Below are 27,154 nucleotides of genomic sequence, written 5' to 3' on the forward strand. Positions count from 1 at the left end.
TTTCCTTCCTTTTCTCTAACTGTAGCAAGTGCATTTCCCCACTGTGGGACTAATAAAGTCTATTCTATTCTATTCTATTCTAATAATAATTCTGTTGTCGGGAGCATGATAAACTATCCAGCAGCTGCAGAGGGTAAACATCCGGGTCCTTTGGGCCGGTTCTTTAAGGCCCAGGATGGAAAAGTAGGCCGAGCTGCGCAGGTAAACCACACCTGAGTTCCTGACTGGCTGACCTTCATTGAAGCGCGAAGCAACCAGTGCGCATGCGCCAACTCGCCTCTGAGCAGGAGCGGATCAGTACAAAGACGCCGCCGCAGCGCGTGCTGCTAATTGTTCGCTTCGGAACCGAACCACGGAAACTGAAAAGTCCAACCCGGTTCTGGTTTTACCGGCTCTGGTTCTGGCTCTGGCTCGGGAAGCGGGACCGTGGAGAAGCCCGAGAGGAGGTCCGGATCCCGGACCCGGTGATAGTTGGCGACGGTGAGTACAACTTTCCGCTCTTTACGTTTTATTGTTTTATTTACAAATCTTTGGGTTTCCGGCTTGGTCCGGTTAGTTAAAGTTCTGCACGTATTCCGGTCATGTGGTCCTGCAGCCCGAACCAGCCAGGTCGGACCAGACCAGACCAGACAATCCCATGAAACGCTGCTGGTTAATCTGGATTATGGTTAAAGTCAGATGGTGTTTGTTGTTGAACAGTTAAACTCGTTTTTTATATTAAAAAAATAAAAAAAAGTTCCTAAAACAGCTGAACGGGTTGACCTTTGACCCCCGAAGGACCAAACAGTTTTATCCTCAAAAATGTGATTTTCTTTCCATTCCCACGTTAATATAGGAGCAAACGGTGGATAATCCACTGGATTTTATTCCCACCAAACTGCCTCACCTCCACACATTTCTTTCTCCTTTCATTGCCTCCTCTTCCTCCTCCCACTGTCCTTTAACAAAGCCTCTCTAATGAGACGGATCAGGACCAGAACTCCTGTTGGTCCTGTCTGGTGCCTAACCCACCTGCTGCTGCTGAGTGGTTCTGCCGAGGCTTTTGGACGTGGCTTCAGACCAGGATGGTGGTCCCTATTGTGCTGCTGAAGGACCGGGGTCACCCAGGGGCCTCCTCATCTTCTGCTGTCCCACAGGCTTTTCCACTTCCCTCTCCGATAATCACAGAAGAATATGAGCTTTGTAGAACCCGTCTGATGGGATTCTTCAGCTTCACTCGTGGCCCTTTTGGCTCGTACCTTCACCCACGTCTCCACCCAACCAACACACACACACGCACACACACACACACACCCCGTTTGGTCTTCATCCACGGTTTGATTTTGTAAATGAAGTGTTTTTTCATTACGTTGCAAACACTTTTAATAAAGATGCACCGATTCTGCTAGTGTGCTGATACCGATGACCAGTTATGTACAGCTCAGACCTGCTCATAGTTTTTTTGACCAGTACTGATTTATCTCAAAAGAATAATAATTAATTCAATTCAAGTTTATTCATAAAGCGCCAAATCACGACGAGTCGTCTCAAGGACCTTCACATAGTAAACATTCCGATACAGGTCAGTACATGAACTCGTTCGCTGCCAGCCGTTTCCCGATCGGTAAAGCCCGTCGCTGCCAGCGTTTCTCACCGTTTTTACAGTTTTTTTTAAGAGTCACAGAGCGTTGCGCGCTAGGATGATGTCGACGCCAAAACAACCAAAACAAAGCGGAGCTCACCTCATACGTCAGGAAGAATCCGCGTGTTTCGAGCGTTATCCGTTCTTTCATAATCCGTTGTTGAATCGTGATCGGCGGAAGCTTTTCCGGTTCACGCCTCACTTTTTTTTTTTTTTTTACAGCAGCGGCCCAAAACGATCTCCTAACGCATGGATTTTCTGCTTCCTGATCACGTGTTGTGTGATTAGGGCTGGGCGATATGGCCTCAAATCTATATTGCGATATAATCTGAAGCATGTGAGATTACTATATATACTGCCATATATTTTTTCCTTTGTCAAAATGACATGCTTTAAAAAATCCTCATATGGAAAATATGATCTGCAACTGAGAAAGTGAAATTTTTATTGCCGTCCCTGAGCTCCCTGGCTAAATGCTAATTTATGGTAGCGATAAAGGGTCTTATGTGTGGAAAATTAAATTAAGGTGAAATAAAAAAAGTTCCATGAGATAAATTTGAACCAGCAGGTCAGAGGTACAAGAGTCTGACACCAGTATCGGCCCTCAGATCCAGAATCGGTGCATGTTAATGATGATGAAACAGAATTCTGATCCTGAAGTCAGATATGGACCAGAAGCTGGTGTTGCCTCTGAACTACGGCTTGGAGACCCGTTTGGGTTCTCATACCACCTCCCTGGTTCTGCTTCTACCAACATAAGTGGGTCCGGTGGCTCCACCGCCCAGTACCGGGTCTCTGTGAGCTTATGGTTGGTCAGTTCTCACCTCAGCGAGACAACCTCCTGTCCTCAACATCAAAGCAGGTCTTTTGCCTCTGATGTGACCCCCACCCCACCCCCTCCCTGTAATTAGACTCCTGTTTGGGTCCAGATGTGTCGGCATCCTCTCCTTAGTTCTGGTTCTGACCCTGTGGTTGTGGATGTTCAGTTTTTGAGCATCTTGGATTCCTGGTCTCTGTAATTTTACATGGGGGGGGGGGGGGGGGGGGGTGTCTGATGTTCTAATTTTGGTTCTGGAGGAACATCTGTGCACATTTTTCTGCCTAGCCTGATTCTTCTACGTAACCTGAAACTTCCTTCTTCTGTGTTCATATTTAGTCTTTCTGCACCAGACCACTCTCACTGGTTTGACTGGGTGGTGGGGGGGTGGATGCAGCTGCCTGGGTCTGGAGTGTGGGTGAAGACCTACAGGAGTCTGAGGGGCTGCCCTGTTATTACAGCATCCAGCTCCTCTGCAGGAGCCAGATGTGTCGGCTCATCCAGAGCTCCTGCAGGTTTTTCTAAACGAGAAGCGGAGTCTCCGGGAGCGACGGATTTCCAGGAACCCGGGAAAGCTGCCAGCTCAGCTCAGCTCCACATTGTTGGCAAATTTGAGAGGAAGTCATTAGAGAGTGATCAAAGCTTTGGCAGAAATGCTTAGAGAACTTAAGTCGTTTTTTTGTGCTGCGGAATCTGACCCTGGAGATGGTCTGATGTCTGGATCAGGAATTCTGGACAAGTTTTTTAGTTAAAGGTCAGATTTTAGATTTAGTACAGCCTCTCCCTTCCTGGCAGATTTTTATGAAACCCTCAAACTCGCGTCCGGAGGCTCGTCCGCAGCTGATTTTTACAGTCGCATTAAAAATGGCTGCCGCTGCTGATCAAACTGCTCAAGTTCAGAGCTGGAGCTGGAGCTCGGAGTCTTTTAACGGATTACACTAATGAAGCGTGGAGTGTTTGGGCAGAAAACTAACACAAAAAGTTAGAAAGTTGGTGTTTGGTAGATTATTTCTCTGATGCTTCTAGTTTTAGAAGGTCTGATGAGCCGCCTTCGCTAGGAGATGGAACTCAACCAGGAATCCGCAGCATCTCAGATGTCCTGTAATACCCGCTGATATCTTCCTGGTGATGCTCTTCTCTTACTGGATTAGAGGGAACTTTTTTATTTAATTAGGGAATAAAAAGTATTTTCTATTTTTACTTTTTATGCATGTAAAACTGTCTGTAGCTAGGCTCCTCCTCCTTATGTTTATTATCACATTGGCTCCTCCCCCTCATGCTGGTCACCCTTTTGGCTCCTCCCCCTCATGCTGGCCACCATTTTGGCTCCTCCCCCTCATGCTGGTCACCAGTTTGGCTCCTCCTCGTCATGCTGGTCACCATTTTGGCTCCTCCCCCTCATGCTGGTCACCATTTTGGCTCCTCCCCCTCACGCTGGTCACCATTTAGGCTCCTCCTGCTCATGCTGATCACCATTTAGGCTCCTCCTGCTCACGCTGGTCACCATTTAGGCTCCTCCCCCTCACGCTGGTCACCATTTAGACTCCTCCCGCTCATTCTGGCCACCATTATGGCTTCTCTTTGTCATGCTGGTCGCCATCTTGGCTCCTCCTCATCATGCTGTGCTTCATCTTGGCTCCTCCCCTTCATAATGATCACCATCCCATTTTTCCACCAGGAGCTGTTGAAGCTCCACCAGCTCAGAGGTGTTGGCCGCAGAAGAACTAAGCTGTCCAAGTGTGGTCAGTCACGCACCTCGGACAGAACCACTCCTGCTGAGTTGGTCGTGGACCTGAACAGCAGTGTTTAGTCTTGATTGGGTATAACGGGTAACGTCCTGCCTGTATGTTTGTTTGTTTGTTTTGGGGCTAATTGAGCAAAGCCTAGAAACAACAAAAAGCTGAACATGAACATCTGAATGTTCCTACTGATGGAGGATCTGCTGCTGGAGTTCTGTGAGTGGTTCCTCCATGCTGCAGCTTGTGTGAGGGGGAAGCGTGTTGTGGTGAACATGAATGGATGAAGGGAATTGCTCTCTGCTGCTGGGATTAACCCTGATTAAACCTCCAAAGTGTGTTCCACAAAGATGTTTTGTTTCCTGGTATGTTGATCCTTTTCTTCATTTCTTCCTCTCAGCCCTCATCTTTAATCTGAGAGATGATCATCAGGGTCACTGATGTTTGACATGTTAATGCTGAGTCATAATTTCTCCTTGTTAAGATTTCCCTCTGAAAAAAAAAAAACTTTTAGTTTAAAACGACTTCATCCACTGACTCTCTGGCTCCATTTGGAGGAGTGGAGTTAATGGGACCGATCTGGTGAATAAAGCCGATTACACGCTGGAACGATGTTCTGAAGAAAAGGCCTGATGAGACGTGCTGTAGAGGGTTGTTTTGATGTTTAGATCATAATGGGGGTGGCGGCGAGAACGCTTTGGCCAAACAGAAAAACGTCACGGAGCTCATTAAGTTTGTTTTAACACTGATTACAAGACAAACTGTTTTCTGTTAAGTAGCATTTCTTAGACTAAATCTGCATTGTCAGGTCTTTGCTGTAAAAGAATTATGAGCCAATTTCAAACCCAGAAACCTCCACGAATGCACAGGGTATCTATCCGCGGGTCCTTAAAAGGTCTTCAATTAGCTTTTCCAAATTTAAGACCCTAAAAATCCTTAAAAATGACGAATAATCCTTAAAGTTACCAAAGGTCTTAAATGACCAAAGACCAATAAACAAGATTCTCTTATTTCTATAAAGTTTTCGTGAACTTCTAGTTAGTGTTCGTTTTTTGTGTACGATGTTGACATAAATGGAACCGTACACATGCAGCTGATTGTGAAAGGGGGCTATTTTTAGATGAGTACATTAGCTGGTTAAGCTAGTAGGGGCTTGCGCCTTTGGGAAGTGCAAGTTTAATGGTAACTGGATGGCTAATCCCACGTTCGCAATGTGGTTAGCACCGGTTCCAGGCAATAGCTGGAAATCATATCTTAAATTTAATTTTAAAAATGGTGTAAATTTGGTCAAAATGGCCTTAAAAAGGTCTTAAAGTCTTAAATTTGGCTCCCTTAAACCTGCAGATACCCTGAATGCGTCTCTACAGCAATAAACCAAAATTACCAACAAAATCTGTTAAAATGAAATTAAAATCAAAAAGAGACATCTGTCTGATAGCCTGGCAAGCCAGACTAAATAAATGTATTATTTAGTCTGGCCACGCTCCATTGACGGCTCTCGGTTGTGGGGCGGGTTCTACCGTTGTCTTTAAAATGATCTCCGCATGCTAATGGACAATGAATGTGACATACTCTTGTTTCACCCTGTTGCATCATCCCACCCACCAGGCATATAGAGTGCCCTGATTGGCCCACAAAGCGGATAAAGCTCTGTGATTTGTTCACTAAGCAGATAGAGCACTATGATTGGCCCACCATTATTGGACCAATCACAGCTCTTTATGTGTTTGAATCCCCTCTAGAGAGCTGTGATTGGCCAGCCAGAATGCTGTTAGGGCTGCAGAGGTTCCAGTGGAGCGTTCCCAGACCAAACTTCGCAAAGCAAGAATTTGGTCTAGTTCACTAGGCTATGTGTCTGATACTGATTAAAAAAAAATCTAATTGCTTGTTCCTAAAATCAGGACCCGTTTGGACTTTGTTTACCACAACATTCTGATAGTTTTGAGTTGCCGCTTATTTTTACATTAATATTTGTAAGAAAATTGGCTATAATTGGAATCAGCAGATCAACGCTGCACAATAAGAAATTGTAGACTCTCCAAACCTTAATCGACACATCTCTAAAATAAAAAGCCAATCATAAAATCTGTTCAAATCAAACTAAAACCAGATGAGACAATAACTTTGTCAGATACTGACTTAAAAACGTCATCTTGCTGTTTCCTAAAACCAGAACCTGTTTGACCTTTAATTACCAGAACATGGTGATATTTCTGAGCTAGACCTTGCTTTTACATTAATGGCTTAGTCTGTTTCAGCAGGTCAGAGCTCCCTAACAACCGGAAATTGGTATCGGCCCTCAAACCCAAAAACTGTGCAAAGAAATAACGTGGTAGTTTGTTGTACCACGTTATTAATTATAGCTCTATGCAGGGCCGTTGTGGATCGGTGGCACAGGAGACGGTGGCACAGGAGTTAAGTGCTCGCCCCGTAATCGGAAGTTTGCAGGTTCGAGCCCCGCTCAGTCTTGTCGTTGTGTCCTTGGGCAAGACACTTAACCCACGTTGCCTGCTGGTGATGGTCGGAGGGACCGGTGGCGTCAGTGCACCCCAGGGCAGCTGTGGCTACATTGTAGCTCATCCCCACCAGTGTGTGAATGTGTAAATGAATGATTGTGTTGTAAAGCGCCTTGGGGGGTTCCATGACTCTAGAAGACGCTATATCAAATACAGGCCATTTTACCATCGGTGGGCAGAAGGCTTCCTCAATCCCACCGGCACGTCTTCCAGTGAGGAAGCAGATTCTGGGGACTTTAAGTTGGGCTCTCCAATCTCTGGTGCTGAGATCACTGAGGTTGTCAAAAAGCTCCTTGGTGGCAAGGCTCTGGGGGTGGATGAGATCCGTCCGTACCTTGGGGTCTTGTTCACGAGTGAGGGAAAGACACAAGATCGATAGGTGGATTGGTGCTGCGTCTGCAGTGATGCGGGCGTTGTACCGGTCTGTCGTGGTGAAGAGAGCTGAGCCAGAAGACAAAGCTCTCGATTTACCGGTCGATCTACTTTCCTACCCTCACCTATGGTCATGAGCTTTGGGTAGTGACCGAAAGAAAGAGATCACGGATACAAGCGGCCAGAATGAGTTTTCTCCGCAGGGTGTCTGGGCTCTTCCTTAGAGATAGGGTGAGAAGCTCGGTCACCTGGGAGGGGCGCAGAGTAGATCCGCTGCTCCTCCACGTTGAGAGGAGCCAGTTGAGGTGGCTGGGGCATCTGGTCAGGATGCCTCCTGGACGCCTCCCCGGTGAGGTTGTCCGGGCACGTCCAACCGGGAGGAGACCTAAAGGTAGACCCAGGACACGGTGGAGGGACTATGTCTTCCACCTGGCCAGGGAACGCCTTGGGATTCCCCGGAAGAGCTGGCCCAAATGGCTGGGGTGAGGGAATTCTGGGCCTCTTGACTTCGGCTGCTGCCCCGCATAAGTGGAAGAAAATGGATGGATGAATTTATGCAGGAAAATAACTTATCTGAGCTTCAATAGTAAAATTGGTGTCTGCCTTCAAAACCACACAACAAATAAGAAACTATAACAGATCGAGGAGGACGGTGAAGGAGAGCTCCGGTGATGATCTGTCAGGTATGCAGGCGTGCTCGGACGGTTTAAACATTCCACAAGAACTCGGATCTGTCAGAACTCCACAGACGGGTGGTGTGTTCAGGGTCCAACCGGGAGGTGGGGCTGGGGTTGATTATTAAGAAGGCAGCATTTGTTTTTATTTCTAATGAGGTTTGATCTGATTTTACCTTTTAAACGTATTTAAAGGTTTTATTTTCCTCGTCTCAAACAAAGCTGTTTGTTTTCTGTAGCTGCTTCTGAGCCGCGGCCCGTAGTCAGCAGCTGCTCGTGTTACCAGCAGGCTGGTATTGTCAGGTTACCGTGTGTGTGTGTGGGTGTGTGTGTGTGTGTGTGTGTGTGGTGATTGGTCGAAGCTGTGCTGTGTCGGGGGTGACGTCTCCGTGTTAATACCTCGCCTAAATCCTGCTGGTTCTGTTGAGTTAAACTCACAGGAGAACTTTGGAGGTGAGTTGGATTTGTGTTTAAATCTGTTGGATTATTTAGTTTTAATTTAATTTGTCGCCTCTTATCTGTTTAGATGATTCTGAACAGGGTGACTGAGGGAAAACCAACTTCCTGTGAAATCCAGCTGCAAATCCGAGGAATCGGTCCGGTTTTCACCTGCAGGTTTAATTGATTCATCTACTTTTTGCTTTAGAAAGCCTCGGATGGAGAATTTACCAGCTTAGTTAGAAATCTGGACCTCGTTAAACTTGTTTAATCTGGATTAGATCAAAAGCATTTTCCATTCTCAGCTGGTTTCTCCACAAATAACTTAAAGTTCTTCTGCTTTTGTGATTTTTAGAAGTTTTAGAAGACGAACATCAGCAGTGAGCCGTTTTTAAAACCTATATTAGTCTTGAATATTCACAATTTATCAAGATAATTGGTGAGATTTTAACAGTGTTGTATTTTAAAACCTCCTTGCTACTGAACACCGTTTCTCTTCAGCCTGCTCTGGTTTTATTTGTTGTACTTATGGGTTGCTGGTCAAATTCCTTTGACGTTCACTTAATGCTGGAGGGTTAGAAGTGTTTTTCATGTTGTTCAACCATCTTTTCCTCCTTTCTTAGAGTGAACTGAGACCAAACTTCCTTTAAAATCTTTTCAAGATAAGAGCCTCAAACTGAAACCAGTTAATTTTATAACAGAAAAAAAAAACATTTTGATTTTCGTTGATCTTAAAAACACAAAACTAACGCAGTTACTGCTCACTAGGGCTGTAGGTAAACGATTATTTTCAAAACGATTATTCTGGCGATTATTTTATCGAATAGTCTGCTATTGTAATGACTAATTAAATGATTAATCTTATATTTTTTGCTGTACAATTGATTAAAACCAAAATATTTTTTGCTGTACAATTGATTAATACCAAAATATATCAATATATCATATTTGGAGCGTATCAGAACAACAGCTATGAATATAGAGCATTTTAAATCTGCTCTTAGCCTTGTTGCAGTGCTGTGCAATGATTAAGTCATTTGAGAATGCTGGTGTGGCTAATTTTGTAATGTTAAGTCATGTTTTGTACAACAATACATTTTGTCATTGCCTAGCAGCAATTACCTAGTTAGCCGTTTGGGCCAGCATTATATGCTATCGCTAATTAACGTTAGCTAAATACAGCTGTGTTTAGCCAAACCAAACACGCCCTACCGAAGTGCGCAGAGCTCACACATATGTTACAGAAACATGCAATCAATTTAGCAAACATTAACAATATGATATAATGTTACTTCTGTTCGGGGGAGTCACGGGTAACAATTATTTAATCCCGGTTAATAGGATGCCTCCGCTTCAGATGCTCCCACGTGGACGTTGTGCTGGTGTGATAAGCTAATTCCATGGTGCAAAGACTGCAAATAACGGCACTTTCACGTTTTGTGCTCCGTTTAAAATATTCCCACACCTTTGAGGTAGGGCGCCGGGGTACCTGAGACATTGCTGCTGAGTCGTTTTGTTCTCCGTGCTGCTCTGTTTTGGTCACGTGGTGCGTCGACTTCCGGGTTTGGCGTCGACTGTTTTTTAGAATCGATTCATCTACGTCATCGAGGCGTCGCTACAGGCCTACTCACAGCAGTAGGTTTTTATCCTGCTGACTAGGGATGTGTATTGGTGAAATTCTGGCAATACAATATGCATTACGATACAGGGGAGACGATACAATATATCACGATATATTGCGATACATTCAGTCATACCATTAAGGCGATTTTTTTGACTACATTTATTATAGGAAAATTCAATAAACAGTCCAAACGATACTTAACATGTTTAACCGTAACAGAGGGATTTGCATTTCAATGGTAGAAACAAAACCCATTGCACACTGCTGGCAACTAGTGGTCAGCGTTTGAATTGCACCACAAGAAAAGAAAATACACAAATGTTTCCATGTAAGATCTTCCAAAAATTAGATACACGACTTTTGAATATCAATACATTTTTGCAAGACAAAAATATCACGATATATTGTGATATCGATATTTTCGATACACAGCTTTTGAATATCGATATAATATCGCTGGGGAAAATATCACGATATATTGCCTTAATCAACATTTTCTTACATCCCTACTGCTGACTATAATTAACCCGTCTCATACTTGTTCGTTTATTATTCAGCAGCTAGTGAATTTGTTTGTGTTTTCAGGAAGTAAATAAAAATACTGCAGATAGAAATAAGCAAATGTAAACAAACCCTGGAATCGGCCAATTTTCAGTAGTTTCGGTTTATTCTGTGATGAATATAGAATTTTATAGTCTTTTTTTTTTCAGAAATTCTTGATATTCTGATTATATTTTTTTGTCTGAAGTTGCCGTTTGTAATTTATAATGCTTAGCACTTTAGTGTATCATCTTTATTATTAAAAGTGCTATAAAATTAAAGCTGATGATGAGGAAGTCTGTCGGCAGGCCAGAGCTGTGCAAAAATCAGAAATCGGTCTGCCCTGAAAATCTGAATCGGTGCGTTTTTATTTTTCACATCGCTTTAACGATGTGGTGATAAAATCTATAACTGATGCAGGTTTTCACAATAATCATGGCATCATTTTTATTAGGATTAAATTATCTATGATTTTATCATGAATTCCACAATAAAATCACAGATTGGAAGAACCTAAATGAATAATCCTGAAGCTAGTTGTGCTTTCATAGTGACTAATAAACTGTTAAATCTGTGGGTCGGGTCGCTTTTGCCAGATTAATTTCATGTGAAGTACAAAAACAAATTTAATGTCCCATTTTCTGGAATATTCTGGGTTTTGAGGTTCGAACCCGGCAGGTCTTCTGTGGCCACATGCCTCTGGTTTGTGTCGGAGCGCTTTCCCGAAGCAATCCGGGCGTTTCTCAGTAAACTGTGAAACTGCAGCAGGAAATGATTTCCTCTTGCGGTCAGAAGAGTTTTGTTTACAGAGCAGATCAACTCCCCGGCAACACCAGCGATCTTATCGGCTGGAAAAAGCTTCTGTGTTCATAAAATTGCTGCTGTCTGCAAACCACGTGGAGAGGCTGCTGTTCTCCACGCCACATTAGCTCCGTAGAGGAAACGTTCGTGCTCCGGGTGGGGGTGCAGGGAGCACGGGACGATTAAGGGTTTAATCTGAACCTGTTGTTGGACTTTTAACGCTGTGACTCCATTAATGACCTGAAGTCCTCTCGCGTTTCAGTTTCAATGCAGCACAAAGACACATCGCCATGGTGACCATGTCCACAGGTCCTCTGGCCCACCCCAGGGTTTGAAAGCATTTACCGTATTTTCCGGACTATAAGCCGCTACTTTTTTCCCACGCTTTGAACCATGCGGCTTATAATGAGGTGCGGCTTTAGTCAACCAGAAAGGATGGATGCTGGAAAGTCTAATGAAGGAATGGTTAAAGGAGCGCTACAGAAAGCGCCCAGGAGGAATTTTTTCACAGTAAAACGGCGCTGCTTGTTTTCCCAGCTTCACGCCGGGATGATGACAGCAACACGGAGAGCGACACCGACATGGCCACAGAAAAGGTGTGTGACGAAGCTCTTCTGAGGCTGTTCAACTCCGACTCTGAAGAAGATGATGACTTCCGTGGTTTCAGTGCGCAGGAGGACGATGAATAAACTAATCAATAACTTTTCTGTTTTGTTTGATACTGATCAGTTCAGCTACGTTCAGTTAAACTACGTTTTCTATTCAGTAGATATCTGCGGCTTTTAGCCCGGTGCGGCTTATATTGAGGTGCGCTCTAAAGTCCGGAAATTACGGTAGATAACAAGGTGGCATCAAAACTTCCGTGTTAAACTTCAGATTATTTTAATCCTTCACGTGTTTTACCGATCAGACTGTTTTTTACTCCCAAAATGTTTTTGCCCGTTTTATCGAACTGGTAGCAATGTATCTCCTAGATGGATTTTAACACTTTTCTCAAAGTAATTATTGGATTATTGTTTATTCACTCGACCCAATTAAAGATGGCCGCCTCATCTAATCCACTTTAGCAAACAGAGAAAAAGCTTCACTCTGTCAGATTCACTGTTTTGGTGTTGAATGTTTTTTTTAATTTATTGAAGAGTCATTAAAACCACACACTTATTCCTAATTAAAAAAACTGGTTTAAATCGGTTAATCTGTGACATTGTCTTAATCTGGGTTTCTTTAACCTGCAAATCTGTTTTTAATTTGTAGTTATTTTGTACATGAAAACAATAAGTTTTATTTCCAGCTTTTACTGTAATGAGAAAAAAAAATCACATTCTAAACTGGTATCGACCCTCCATACCACATCGGTGCGTCTCCTTCCTGTTAAAGGAATATTTTCCACTTTCTGACCACGGCTCTAATGCTGGACACCTTTGTCCGTCCCTTTTTGCTGTCCCTCCTGTCCTGTCTCGTCTAACATGTTTAGCATATTCAGGGACATCTGCCACCAGCATCAGCAGACGCTGAGTGTTCCCAACCCTCCAGCGAAACCGAGATAATAGCCGAGTGCCGGCCGCCACTCCAGTCAATATTTGCTTGTGGATGGAGCTGCCTCCATTCTACAGAAGCTCATTAACACAATAGTACCAGGTCACCAGACCCAGATCCCTGCTGGAGGACTCCTTTACCCTCAAGCTCTTATTGATTATTAAAGCAAATATGTCCGTTTACATTTCTAAGCCCATCGTGAAAAACAGTATTTAAACTATTTAACGTAGCGGCTAAGTGAAGACTGGAAATTAGAAATGCACCGAGTCTGGTTTCAAGGACCGATACGGTTTTCTGACTCCACTCTGAAATGAAAATACAAACTCAACAGAAAAAGTAGATTATCGTTGTTTCCAGTTCCTGATTAACTGGAATAATCAGATTTTTAGAAGGAAAACCGTCCACATGAAAGACAGTTAATGCTAGGATTAGCTCCTCGTGATGATGTGGACAAAGCCGGATTATTTTATTGATGCTTTGCAAAGGTGCATTCACAAAATCGGAACAAAGCTGATTTTTGAGTTTCGGCTTGGCTGCTTTGGCCAATTCCGATCACCTTTATTTTTAATGTAAAAGGTAACAAAACTGTTTTGTAGTGATGCACCGATATGACATTTTTGGGCCGATACCGATATCCGACGTTAAGATCACTGTTATGGCCGATAACCTATATTTGGTGATACTGACATCAATGCTTCTAAAATCAGCAGATTTTTGTATAGAAAGAAAATGATTAAAGCTGAATTTACGATATTTTTGTGCACACAACACACACATTTACGGTTCTGAGATGGTTTCATTCATTGTTCACATGACTTAACAATTACCCATCACCCCCTCACCCTCTGAAACAGGCAAACAAATGGAGAGAGATGGAAAAAAATATCGGTTGTTAATATCGGCCTGGTTTTTATTTATTGGACCGTTACCAGTATGTTAAAAAATGACTAACGTCGGCCGATACCAATATTGATGCCGATATATTGTCCATCCCTACTGTTTTGTTTAGGTGATATGTTAGCAGGGGATGGTGAAGCAGTTCTTTCGTCATCTTTTATTACAGGAAGTCTGAAACTTTTATTACAGGAAGTCTGAAACTTTCCAGACTGTTGTAGGATTTTTCCACTACAGGAGTGGTTTCAGTATAATCACACGTGGACTGTCGGGAATTTCAGGAAAATTAAACTCTTGCTTCTTGGTTCTTCCTCTCCCCAAACAAATGTAAAGTAATTGGAATTATTTGTGCATCGGGAAATTTCCATAGAGGGAAAATGCTGCTGCAATCTGGGACAGACAAACGTGTTTGAGCATTAATCTGACTCGATTCACCCAGTTACAGCAGCAGAGAGGAGAGAGTTCCACCGAGACTCGCTCGGGAGGAGGAGAAACTCTTTTTGGCACAACACCGGTCATAGTCAGACATCTCTGTTGGGATTTAAATGGTCGCCATCTCAGCAGGCCGGTGGAACTTCCTGTCAGGTGCTCCCCCGTAAACGATCCAGATGCTCCCTTCCTCACTTCCAGAGTTCCACCTTTTACTTTTTTTAGTGCTCGGTTTCTCATGCAGCGAGACAAACTCTTCATCACTTCAGTTTATTTTAGACCAAAACGGTCTTCACGGAATAGAATTCAGTTTAAAAAATAAACATCGGAAATAAAACGATAGATGGTGTTTTTCCCTCATGTTCCTCCAACTAAATGTGGAATGATTGTTTCAGGATTGATTTTAAGGTTCTTTTAATGGTTTTTAAGGGTCTTAATGGTCTTGGGCCTTCTTATCTTTCAGAAATGCTTTTACTATATAAACCCTCGCGGTCTCTGCACTCCTCTGGCAGCCGTCTCCCAGTTATCCCTAAAGTTAAGACTCACACCCACGGCGAGGCGTCCTTCAAGTATTACGGCCCTCGCCTTTGGAACGGGCTGCCGGAGGACCTCAGGGCTGAAGGGAACGTCCAGGCTTTTAAGAATAGGCTCAAGACCCACCTTTTTAGCTTAGCTATTAACTGATCACTATTTATCTATAATTACATATTTATCTCTTTTATTATTTTTATCATTTTATCTACATCTTAGTGTTTTTACATGATTATGTTTTCTTTTACTATCTTTATAATCACTTTTTATCAGTTACTTTTTATCATTATTAGCTTTTATTATTTTATATGTTATATATCTTAAATCCTCCAGTGTTTCCTCTGCGGAGCCCTCTGCCCTGGGGCCGGTGGTCAGGGGCGGCGGCGGCCAGGGCGCTCCTCGGGTAGTGCCCGGGCACTGGTGGGGGTTTCTGCCCTATGCCACTGGGCGTCATGGGCCGGTGTCTTGGCTGCTGCCGTGGATCTGTTGCTGCCAGGGCAGATGGCTCCGCTGATGATGTGTCGTTCATTACCTGACCCATCTGAACTCAGCCTATTGTTTCCTCTGGTGTTCACGAGAGTGTGTGTCTGCGTGTGTGTGTGTGTGTGCATGGACGAGTGTGCGGGTGATTGTATGTCCACTTTGGAAGTTGGGTGCGGGAGGGGAACTGTAATTTTTAATTGTTTTATACTTGGGGAGGGGGGCTGGGATGGGAATGTGGGATCTATGGGGCCATTTTAATCTGTAAAGCACTTTGAGTTGCATTTTTTGTATGAAAAGTGCTATATAAATAAAGTTGATTTGATGAAAACAAAGTTGGACATAAAAATGGCTTTCCTCGTGAATCCTTCCCAACAGTTGATGGCAAAAATTCCCAGAACACTTTGGGAGTTAATCCCTTGTTTTGGTGGAAGTGGAGCTCCTCGCTGTGAGCGGAGCGCCGTCATAATGCCACAGTGTTTCCACAGGAATGTTGCTGCTTTTGTCCATCGGGATAACTCCCAGCAGCAAGACGACCCCTCCCGCCGCTCCCTCAGCCCCTCACTGTCAACACAATACCCGTGTTGTATTGTACCTTTGAAGGCATGCTACTGTTTCCTTAACCTTTGACCCTGTGACTGAGAGCCGAGGCTAAGATAATCAAGAGCATGACACGGAAGTCGTCACTCGGGCCCATTTATCCCTCCTCCCTGTGACTGGCGCTGACTCTGGTTTTTAAACGAGTCAGAAAAGATTTTCTAATCTAATTGAACTGTTCAGTCTTAATCCTAAATTCACTCCACAGATTGTTGGACCAGGTAGAAACTACTTGTGCCTGAAATTAGCTTAAATTGTCATGATTTATTTTTCTCCATTTTCCTCAGTAAATGCACCGATTCTAATTCTGAAGGCTGATGCAGATTTTTGATTCATGCTCAGCTCCGACTGTTTGCACCTGATAAATACCCCCCACCCCCCTTGTGGAACAGATCAGTTAGCTAATAGGATTAGCCCTCGCTCGGCCTCCATCCCTCCATCGCTTGTCTTTTTTCTGAAGTTCCTCCTTTTTTTCCCTGAAAGGAGAAGTAAATCTGACTGAAGAGGTTTTGGTGAATTAATGAGGTCTAAACCTCTCCATGGTGGTGCCCCCCGTACCTGGCTGGGTTACCTCTGTACGTACTCTACGCCTGGCTGAGCAGGACTCGCTGGTTGTCCCACGATCCAGGTCCAGGGGTGATCTGGCTTTTTCTGTCTTGGCTCCCACACTCTGGAATCAGCTACCACTTACAGTCACCGTCACTAGAGGTCTTCAAGAGTCGCTCGAAGACTCATTTTGATCGTTTGGCTTTTACGTAATGTGTTTTTTTTCTTTGTTTTATCACTTTTGTATCCTGCTTTTATCGTTTTATCGCGTTAAGCGCCGTGGGCTTCTGTAAAGGCAGTGGAAGGCACTATACAAATATAATTAGATTGATAAACGGAGGATCCGTTTGCCTCTCTGGGCCTCGTCCAGAACCTCTCATCCGATTATTTATCACTAAAATCAGCTGACGATCCAAACTAGCTGCTCTTGTGTTCAGTTTAACTAATGATGTGCACCGAACTGGTGATGTAATCAATGCGGTTCTGACCCAGTCGTCATAAACAATGAGACCAGCTGAGAGGCAGCATCGGAACCAGCTGGGGTCGACGCGTTCAGCGGGTGGACGTGAATACATCAACAATCACATTCACGGGCCTGTACAAGAATCGGATATTGGTATCGGTCCTCCGAACCAGAATCTGGGTCTCTGAGAAGTCACAAATCTCAACGAAAAGATTGAAGTTGATGCAAAATTCAGACACACAACACGGGTGACGGTGGCACAGGAGTTAAGCGCTCGCCCCGTAATCGGAAGGTTGCAGGTTCGAGCCCCGCTCAGTCTGTCGCTGTCGTTGTGCCCTTGGGCAAGACACTTAACCCACGTTGCCTGCTGCTGGTGGTCGGAGGGACCGGTGGCGCCAGTGCTCGGCAGCCTCGCCTCTGATTGCGCCCCAGGGCAGCTGTGGCTACATCGTAGCTCATCACCACCAGTGTGTGAATGTGTGAATGACTGATTGTGTTGTAAAGCGCCTTGGGGGGTTCCAGCACTCTAGAAGACGCTATATCAAATACAGGCCATTTACAGTTTTATCTTCTGCTTGTTGGAAATGTTTTATACTCGATTCCCAACTATCGTAATGATCCAGAAATCCGTATCGGCCCTCCAAATCAGAATCTGTGCATCTCTAATTTTAATGTTTTAGATTTTACGCTTTCATTAAATTTAGGAAGTCAGATTAAAAAAGATTGATCAAAAAGGAGATTAAAGTATTTATCATTACGACGGATTAAAATATTACAAGTTTTTTTGGTTTGACGTTATTTCACACAAGTTTTACAAGATGCAGCAAATTGTTGAGCAAAGTTCCCGGTTTTCAGTTTAGCAAGGAAATTTCCAAAAAAGCCCGAATGCTGACCCCATCTCTTCTCCTCGCGTCAACACCAGGTTAGCTTGTGTTTGTGCAACGGTTATTTTCCGTCTGTCGGTTTCCTGTTGCCCTCGGCGTCATGGGTGAGATTTAATCTGCGGGATCCCAGCTGCTCCTCAGGAGCCGAGCGGTGATGATTCCCATCGCTTGTTTGATGGGAATCGCCTCGTTTTACAGATGAGAGCTTCTGAATCCAGCAGGTTCCTTTTGTTTCCGTGGCACAGCCCGACCTGTAGATGAATGATAAAAGCTGCAGTGAATAATTAAAATTCAGCTCAGTTCACCATGAAAATTACATTTAGGCAGACTGGAAGGACCGATTTTTTTAATTTAACGTCCTTCATTTCTGCTAAAGACCCGAAAACGTCAGAAAGTAGAGACGCTGCAATAATAATAATAATAATAATAATCTGCTGATATTATTGGTATCTGCCAATTTTCAGTGTGATCCGCTCAAGTTAACTTAGATTAACTCTTTTTGGGTTTTTGGGTTGCCAAAGAATAATTAAAGAATAATTAAAAAAAATCATTAAGACTTCATGGTGGAAGTCCAGAGTCCTAATTATCTAGTTTATAGGAACGAGGTCCGGACGCTCCAGGAACATTCCTGACATGTTTTGTGTCCACTCGTCAGGTGGACGTCTCTAATTAGCTTGTCCGCTTTTGTCCTGCTGCTGTCAGACGGGACAAGCGGAGGGAGACGGAGAGGTGGGACTCGCTGCTCTGGCTCTTAAAGGTCAGCAGAGGGGCTCACTTGGCACAAAAGCAAACATGGCAGCACTTAGGGAGGGAATTTCTCCCACAATGCCTCTTTTTTGGGGGGGGGATGTGTGTGTGTGTGTGTGGGGGGGTAAACAAAACATTTAACCTGTAAAACAAATGATCTTAATTTATTCCGTTACTAAGTTATAAACTTTAGCTGAGTTGAAGGAGCTCGGGTCGGAGTTTAGCTGGAAATGCACAGATTCAGGTTTCGAAGGCCGATACCGATCAGATTCAACTCAGACCTGCTGATACACTTTATTCAGATTTATCCTGAAGAACAATAATTAACAGAATGCTTTTTTCTTCCACACATGTAAAGTTTTATTTTTGAAATGCTTCAAAGTTATTTGGGTAAAATAAGTTTTAAGGAAAAACAAAGCAGGAAAGATGGATTTTTCCCTCCAGGCACGTGTTGCTCCTGGTTGATGGTCTGACGGAGGAGAGATGATCCACCGGGTCAGTAAAGAGGGCGTTGGTCCGGTCTGTTTCGGTGGTCTGGACCTCTGTAGGGGGACTGGGCTCAGCCTTGAAGATGAGTGAGCTGCTGCTCCCCCAGGAATCGGCTGAGGTGCTTCGGATTAAGATGCCTCCATCTGGAGGTTTTCCAACTGGGATTTATAATCTCCCCCCCAGTCTCTCAGGCTTCCCCAGGAGACCTAGTGTGCCTGGTAGGGAGGTGACCAGGGATAAATGATGAAGATGAATGGAGGGAACAAGAATGTTCCAAGTCTTAGACCCTAGGAGAGATTTTTCCATTTCCTGAACAAACAGGAAAACAAAAATATTGAGTAGAAAATGAATAAAATTTTCATTTTCATCTTTTTAGATGTTCAGTAGCTTATTTCTGTCGACATCAACAAAAAAACCTCATCTTGTCTCATGTAATTAATCCATTATTCCTGCAACCTGCTCCCTGGATCCTAATCCCCCCTGTCCTCTAGGGGGCGGTGTTGGCATGAGAACTCCTTTCTCCAGGAAGAGTTATGCCTCCCAGCAGACAGGAAAAAACGCCTTAAATCTCAGGCGTTGTTGTCCGGCTGGGAGCTTTTTCACTTCCTTGTTGGTGTTTTAGAAGAAAGAATCTTTGGTTTAATGAGCTTCTGGGCTCCCTCAGAGCTCCTGCAGCATCACATAAACGGTTGGAGATGAAGGATCTGAAGAACCTGATCATCACGACCGCTTAGGGATGACTTAACAATGTTTTTGGAATTTAATGAAACTAAAGACTTTAAATATTGTTGGTTAAATTCATGGAAGCTGATTTTCAGCCAGTTGTTGTTTCCAGTGCAGGAATCAACATTTCCGAGCAAGTCTGCTTCACATCCATAAAGGATCCTGAGTAAACATCTAATAAGATCATTTTTAAATTGAACTTTCTGCACACGTGCAGCTTTCGCAGCGCTGCTGGAGCCTCTGAGGGCAGCGTGGTGTTGGTTTTATACCTCGGCTGGATTTAGATGGGTCTGCATGTGTGAGCTGAATTCATCGGGATAAGTCGGGATGTATCTTGTGGCTCCTGTTGGATTAAACCTCAGTGGAGGTGAGAAGTCTGACTTGCTCGCCCGTCCCGGGTCCTCTGACGTTCTCGCTCGTCCCGGGTCCTCTGACGTTCTCGCTCGTCCCCGGTCCTCAGGCGTTCTCGCCCGTCCCCGGTCCTCTGACCTGCTCGCCCGTCCCCGGTCCTCTGACCTGCTCACACCAAAGCTTCTGCTCTTTCTGCAGCCACAGAAACCAAATGAAAGTATTTTATTATGCGTTTCATTTGTTCGTATTCTTTTTTCAGACCTTCAAATGGGATAAAGTTAGTCTTTCTTGTTGTAGTGCCCCGCTCTGCTGCACATCTCTGGTTTCTAAGCTGCTTTTAGACTGAAAACGTCTCGAGGCGTTTTCCCTTCATTAAAGCTGCAGCCTCACGGTTTATTAGAGGAAAAGCAGCTTTGCTGAATATTCATCCTCTTCTTAGTTTACTGCTGCACCAAACCTCAGTTCCATCTGGAGGGTGGTCTCTAGGCTCGTTTGTGTCACCAGGCGTGGAGGACCAGCTCGTCCCCCAGCCTCCATGAGGCTCGGGCTTGTCCTTGCACCATTTGGTTTGTGATGCTGTTTGCAGCATGAGCCGTTCTCATCTGGTTCCTCATGAAATCGTGAAGTCGGGCTTAGGGTGCGTTTCTGAAGCTCCTTTATGAGCCGAGGAACCAGTCACACGTCTCTAGGCTGACGTTTGTTTAATTTTTAAGGAACCGCCGGAGGAGAACTAAACTCCTAGTTCTGGTTTGTGTTTGCTAACGCCTCTGCTCTGTTTACATTTTTTTTAATGTATTTGGTTTCCTCTAAAGCTCACAAGTCTTGATCAGAGTTGTTTTTCTGGAAGAAAACGTCCGGGGAAAGCTCTTAGAAGTTCTGGTTTACTCTAGAATTCTTTGGTGTCCAAAGAAGTTCAGGTTCCAACAGAGCCAGCCCAAACCATCAGCCCACCTCCACCGTGCCAACAGCTGGGATCCACTTCAGGATCTTGTTCCAGGAACCTTCTAGTTGATTAGATTAGGAACCGAATCTGAACCTAAACTGTCAGGCTGCTGTGGAAGCTACCGAACGGGTAAACTCGAGATTATTTATAACTTCAGGAACACATGGGTGGTGTTCTCCCTCCGCTCCAGAGCTGGTTGATCTGTAACCACTCAGGAGAAGGTCTCCGTTGTAAATCAGCAGCAGATTCCTGACCGACTGCAGGTTGTTAACCACGTTTGGTGGCCTTGGGTTTCACCTGGAGGCCCAGCAGAGTGCTCGGTTCCACCCGGTCCGTTTCCTCTTATAGGACTCGGATCGTTTGGCTGTCATCTGAGGAAGTTTTCTAATCTTAGCCCTGAGACGGATCTGCGAGGGCTGCTGGGTGCAGGCGAAGGTCTGGGCTCAGTCGGGTTGGCTACCCGCGAGTGTCGGCAGGACGTTGGGATGAGAGTTCCAGGTAAGAACCGCAGATCTCAGCTTAACCAGAACCGGAGGAACGTGACCCGTTGTGTGTTTGTATATTTATCTGCATGTTTGTTCAGACTCTTCTAAAAAGAGCTGCAGAAAGGTGACAAATCCCCCTTTTTTTAAACTCTGTTCGTGTTGACATGAGCTTCTTGTTTGTTTTTTGGCAAAAGTAGTAAAGCCAATAAAGTTCAGAAGTTCTGAACGTTTCGGTGAATTGGAACGATTTGTTGTTCAGCTCCGTTCTGTCACTGTTCATCTGAAACGCGGTTAAAGCGTGTTTGATAAAAGCTTCCATGCAGGAGGATGAGACTGTCAACTCTTCCGGTAAAAACCAGAGATGCACCAGTTCTGGTTCTAGAGGCCAATACCAATTTCTGATTCTCTGACCTGCAGATACTGATTTATGTCATAGAGCCATAATTTAGAGAGCCCAGGTGTTTTTGTTATAACTTCCTGGTTGTGGGGCTGATCTTTGAGTTCAGAAACTCAGAAAAGGGAAGAACGAGCACAGATGAGCGAGTTACGGCCCGTCCAATCACCGATCAGATCCCCGTTTCTTCTTGTTGTCTCACAAATGATTTTATGGATTGAGTTTTTAAAGGGCTACTTCATTCTGATGTTCTGCTTCTCTGATCCTCAGGTCTGAGTTTTAGCAGCTTATGGAACCGGACTTGTAGGAAATGTTGGGTCAGTTTCTGTGTTTTAGTGTGTTTAATAACAGACGAGCTGCATGAAGCTGAACGTCCTCGCGTTGGTTGTTTGTTTTCCTGCAGATTTGTGATTAAAACGCTTGCTCGGCATATCCGGTTAGGCTCTGCTGGGAATCAGCTGCAGAATGCTTTGATGTGATTTCCTGCTTCTGCAGTTTTTTCATCAATAGTGTCTCTTTTATTTGTATTTTTTTTTAATCTTTTTCTGTAAGATAAGTCATATTTTCCCCTGTTGGTTCTTTATGTTCTTCTGTTAGACTTCTAAGAATATTTGGGGCTTTTACTTTGAAAGAACAAGCTCCTCTTCCTGCTCTATATGCTAAATTAACTTCTCAGCACTGGAGCCTTTTTTAAACCTCGGCCACCTGGCAGGATCCTGGAGGTCCGACCTCAGTCTGTTGGGTGTTCTCCATTGATTGCTTCTCTGATTGATCTGGTTCCTGTGACACACACACACACACACGCTCTTGCTCTCTTGCTCTCTCTCGCTCTCTTGCTCTCTCTCGCTCTCTCTCTTTCTCTCTCTCTCTCTCTCTCTCTCTCTCTCTCTCTCTCTCTCTCTCTCTATACTGCTTTTTCTGGATGCTTAGTGTAAACAACGATATGTCAGCTGCAGAGAATGACGCCACACACACGTTGTGGATCGGTTCAGGACGTCGTTACGGTTTCTCGATCCAACAGCTGGACTTGTTTGTGTTGCCGCTCCTGCAGAGCCGGGGAGAGAGGGAGGTCAGTTACTGCAGATAAAGACCTACACGTCTCTAAATATGGTTTCTCACTCTAATGGGTTACCATAAAAGTTTCGGGATGCGCCGATGGGGAAACGGCAACAGGAACACATCTGTTCATATTGATTTACTAAATAGACCGATAACTAGGGCTGCAACAAACGATTATTTGGATAATCGATGAATCGGATGGGGTCTCGACACGATTAATCGATTAATCGGATTACATGGGGAAATTTTTAAAAACTGCTAAGGAAACGTTATTTCTCTCCTTCCTTCACTTTATTTAACACAACATTATTAGAAAACAGTTCAATAGCAGAAAAACAACATGCCATCACCTAAATTGTCTTATAAGGTGTATAGACAGAGACCCTAAGCTACACCTATCTGTGACCTAAAATGTGTGGTCCAAGTTAAACAGCTTAAGGGCAATTCTCATCTGTTTTGTTTGATCTCATCTGTAGACATTTATTATAATTGGGGATGTCAAACAACTAAATTTTAAATGTAATTAAACATAGGCTGTGAATTAATCAAAATTAATCAATATTTCCAAAAATGACTGAAAAAATACCAAATAAAACAAAAGTAAATGAATGCCATCCTCCTTGTGATGATGCCCTGGGCAACTGCCATAAAGTCACATCAAGAAATGCTGCTGATCATTCCAGTGATCCCACATAGACTCACATTAGGCCACATGAAAGCAACTGAACCCTTTTGGAAGAGTTGTGCGACACAACGAATCGATGACGCAATTCGTTGCCAACGCTTTTAGTAATCAATTTTCATCGAATTTATCGATTCGGGTACATATGGTAATCGATAGAAAAAAAATCGGCTGATACCGATGTTCATGCTGATGTATTGTACACCCCTACAGGTTATAATAAACTTTTTGCTTGAATGTTGTGCTTCTGGAAGCTGAGCTCGCCTAGTTCAGAGTTTTAAAATCAGATTTTTTCTTTTATTGTGATTGAAAAATAAAACCTGGCCAGTTTTTCTCATGGAGTTTCCTTCTGCTGATCAAACACAGTAGGTACAGAAAGCATTCAGACCCCTGTCAGTTTTCCACTCTGTTATATCGCAGCCATTTGCTTAAATCAATTAAATTCATGTTTTTCCTCATTAATGTACACACAGCACCCCGTATCGACAGAAAGGCACAGAAGTGTAGAAATCTCTGCAGAGTTATTAAAAAGACCAACTGAAATAGCACACGGTCCAAAGTATTCAGATCCATTGATCAGCATTTAATTTTGAGCCAAAGCAGCCACAAGTCTTCTTGGTAAAGATGCAGCAAGTTTCTTTCACCTGGATTTTGGGATCCTCTGCCGTTCCTCCTCTCCAGTTCTGTCAGGTTGGATGCTGAACGTTGGTGGAACCATTAGCTGTGCGCTGTTGAATCCCGAGCTCACGATCTCACCGGCTAGGACCGAAAATCACACGAGACCAGCTCTCTGTCTCACGGGTCCAGACCCTTCAACCTGCTGAGTATTACCCGGGTCAGCAACTTCAAAGGATTAGTTTAAGCTGGCGATGAGGAGCTGCGCCTAGACTCTACCCACATACGTCTGAGCGTTACACCCATTTTCATCCGTAATCGTCGTCCCTGAGTAGCAGCCCATTAGCAGTGAAGGAACTCGTGCGGACACGCCCATTACTGTGGATCTCCCCTTTTTGATTCTGGCTCTTGTAACTGGTCTAGGTTCATTTCTGTAACTTGGAAAAACATCTACAAGGGTATTATTTCTAATTTAGATAAAGGCCACCGGTGAAAAACCTCCTATTAAAATGTTTTGACACAAAATCCCTAACGTCCACAACTACACTGTATCTAGTTTGGCCATTTTTATTAAGCACGGCGTTTAGCGAGGGCAGGCAAACCGCTCAAATCTCACATGATTGGTTAAAATCGTTGTCGTCTTCCTCCGCTTATCCGGGTCCGGGTCGCGGGGGCAGCATCCCAACTAGGGAGCTCCAGACCGTCCTCTCCCCGGCCACCTCCACCAGCTCCTCCGGCAGGACCCCAAGGCGTTCCCGGACCAGATTGGAGATGTAACCTCTCCAACGTGTCCTGGGTCGACCCGGGGACCTCCTGCCGGCAGGACATGCCCGAAACACCTCCCCGGGGAGGCGTCCAGGAGGCCTCCTGACCAGATGCCCAAACCACCTCAACTGGCTCCTTTCGATCCGGAGGAGCAGCGGTTCTACTCCGAGTCTCTTAATAAATCTGCAGAAATGTCTAAAGTTCAGTGTTTTTCTGTCCATGTGCGGTGCCGTGTGTTCGCTAATGAGGAGAACATGAATGTTGCAGATTTTAGCAAGCGGCTGCAACATAACAGGGTGGGAACCTGACGGTGGTCTGAACACTTTCCGTACCCCCTGTGGAGTTCAAGCAGGTGGCTGACTTTACACAAAATAATCCTGGGAGGAAAAAAAATCTCATTGGATTACACTTAACATTTCTAACGGCTGTGATGTCATTTGTGTGTAACAAGCTCCCGTTTAATCTGCATCACTAACCTAATCTGTGGTTTGTCTCATGTTCGCAGGTTGCATGGTAATCTGGACTTGTTGCATGCCTGTTGCGTGACCGCAGCGAGTCTAGTTGTGGGACCGGGAGCGCAGCTGCAGCCATGGCTCAAACCGTGCACGTGAACAGCACCTGCCCAGGTAAACGCGCTTCCGTAGCTTTAGCTTGACCCGGTGTTTTCGCCACATTTCTGTTTTTTTACAAACTCGGACTTAAAACTGGAGGGTGAAGTAATCTGAGCACACACCTGCAGCAGGATCACATTCCATCTTGTAGATCCTTTTAGGAATGTGCAGCACGCTGGACGGGTGCCTCAGGGCGCTGCAGAAATCAGCACCTTCAGTCGTGTTAACATCAGCAAGTAGGCGGGAGCCTCAGTTTTGTTTATTTACAAACCGCTAAAAGCTGAAGTTGTTTCCCCCGATTCCCTCTAAAGGATTCAGACTCTAGATCCGAGTTGAACCTGTGCACCATTTCTAAAACGCTCTGATTTTGACCTTTGACCCGTCTGCAGGAGCAACCGTTTGACCATTTAAACAGCGTCAGTCTGACCCGCTTCCTTCTGACTCAGATAAATGTCTGATGCATTAAAGCTGAAGCAGCGGCATGATGAGTTGGGATGAAAGCTTTGAGAGATTCCTGGTGGGATTGACGCGGAGCGTTCCGATTCTGGGTTTCTTTGCTGGAAGTTTGTCTCGGATGAGATGAAACGAGGAATGAGTGACGCTTCGGCACGCCGTGCAGCAAATCCCAGCCTGGGCGGGTCTTGGGTCAGAAACCAGAACCAAAGTCTGAGGTGGTAAAAACCCAAATGTGCAGCCTGCCGGGTCAGAACCGGTGCTGGGTTTTGAGCAGCCAGCTGACCCGGTCCCGGTGGCACCGCCCAGTCCGGTTCCAGCTGTGTTCTTGTCTGAGGGTTCTGAACAGGATGAGTGTTCTGGCTGCAGACTTGATGAACTGGTGCAGCTCTTAATGGTTCTGTTGTTCGGTGAAACGGGTTTTTGTCTGCTGACAGAGACTGGATTCAGTCCGAACACAGAGACGGAGCTACGGGTCACGCTGTAGATTCAAACACATCTGTGCCCTTCTCTGATTGGTCGGCTGCACCGGGCTGATCGGGTCTGGAACCAGGCTGGTTTGATGATTGCATTTATAAATGGACCGATTCTGGTTTTGAGGGCCGATACCAGCTGCAGATGAACTTTAATAACCCCTTCCATGGACGTGATGTGTTTACGGACCTTAAAACAAACGAGTGAAGGTGGTTTTGTGTTAATTGGTTTGATCTTGTTTTTGTATTAATGAATAATTAGAATTGATCGTTCTAATCTCGTTCTCTCTGCACTAAAACATGTTTGGTTTTCACCACTTTTGAGAAAATTCTGAGATGAATGAAGTTTGAGGGACTTCCTGTTTCCACAGGAAGTCCAAGCCCTTTCCAGATTGAAGTTGTTGGTTTGGGCCCGGTTCTGGAGTGGTTCTGCTCTGCCTCCACAGCCCAAATCTCATTTAATGTTGTTAAATGTTTGGTTTTTAGTTTCCGGAGTTAGAATGAGGACTGACGTGTCATCAGGCTTGTTTTTGAGGTTCTGCAGCAGGATCAAACGCGGTCTGGATCTCTACAGAGACTGGACGTTCAGACAGAAGCAGGAAGTTTGGGTCCGACTGGAAGTTCCTCGACTCAGATGTTTGTTTCCTTTTGTTTGTTTAAGCTGCTGAACTTCTGTAAAGCTTTACCAAATAGTTTCTAGCAGAAACTTTGTGTGAAAATCTCAGGTTTATTTTCCTCTGAGCTCTTGTAGAAATACGAAGTTAATCCGTCTGTTTATGCAGAATTCCCATTCCTAATCAGGACGTGTTTGTTGCCATAGAACCGGTGTCTGGAATGCTTTTAACGGCTAAGAGCGGATCGTAAC

General features: G+C 44.5%; 1 protein-coding gene across 7 annotated transcripts in view; it reads left to right on the plus strand.

The window, feature by feature from the left end:
- Window positions 1-329: 329 nt before the first annotated feature.
- Window positions 330-27,154, plus strand: part of kank1a (KN motif and ankyrin repeat domains 1a) — a 40,260-nt gene continuing 13,435 nt past the window's right edge. For 2 of the 7 annotated variants that reach the window (XM_015960283.3, XM_015960288.3), the window contains exons 1-2: window positions 330-480; window positions 25,258-25,378. In XM_015960283.3, coding sequence (XP_015815769.3) covers window positions 25,342-25,378 — 37 coding nt within the window. In that variant the 5' untranslated portion in view covers window positions 330-480; window positions 25,258-25,341. Of the gene's footprint in view, window positions 481-8,262; window positions 8,352-21,069; window positions 21,251-21,901; window positions 21,949-25,257; window positions 25,379-27,154 lie in introns of those variants that run through there. The other 5 variants (XM_070555617.1, XM_054730380.2, XM_070555618.1 and 2 more) reach the window with 5 other exon arrangements.

The sequence above is a fragment of the Nothobranchius furzeri genome, chromosome 10 (assembly GCF_043380555.1).
Source record: "Nothobranchius furzeri strain GRZ-AD chromosome 10, NfurGRZ-RIMD1, whole genome shotgun sequence".
Lineage (NCBI taxonomy): Eukaryota > Metazoa > Chordata > Actinopteri > Cyprinodontiformes > Nothobranchiidae > Nothobranchius > Nothobranchius furzeri.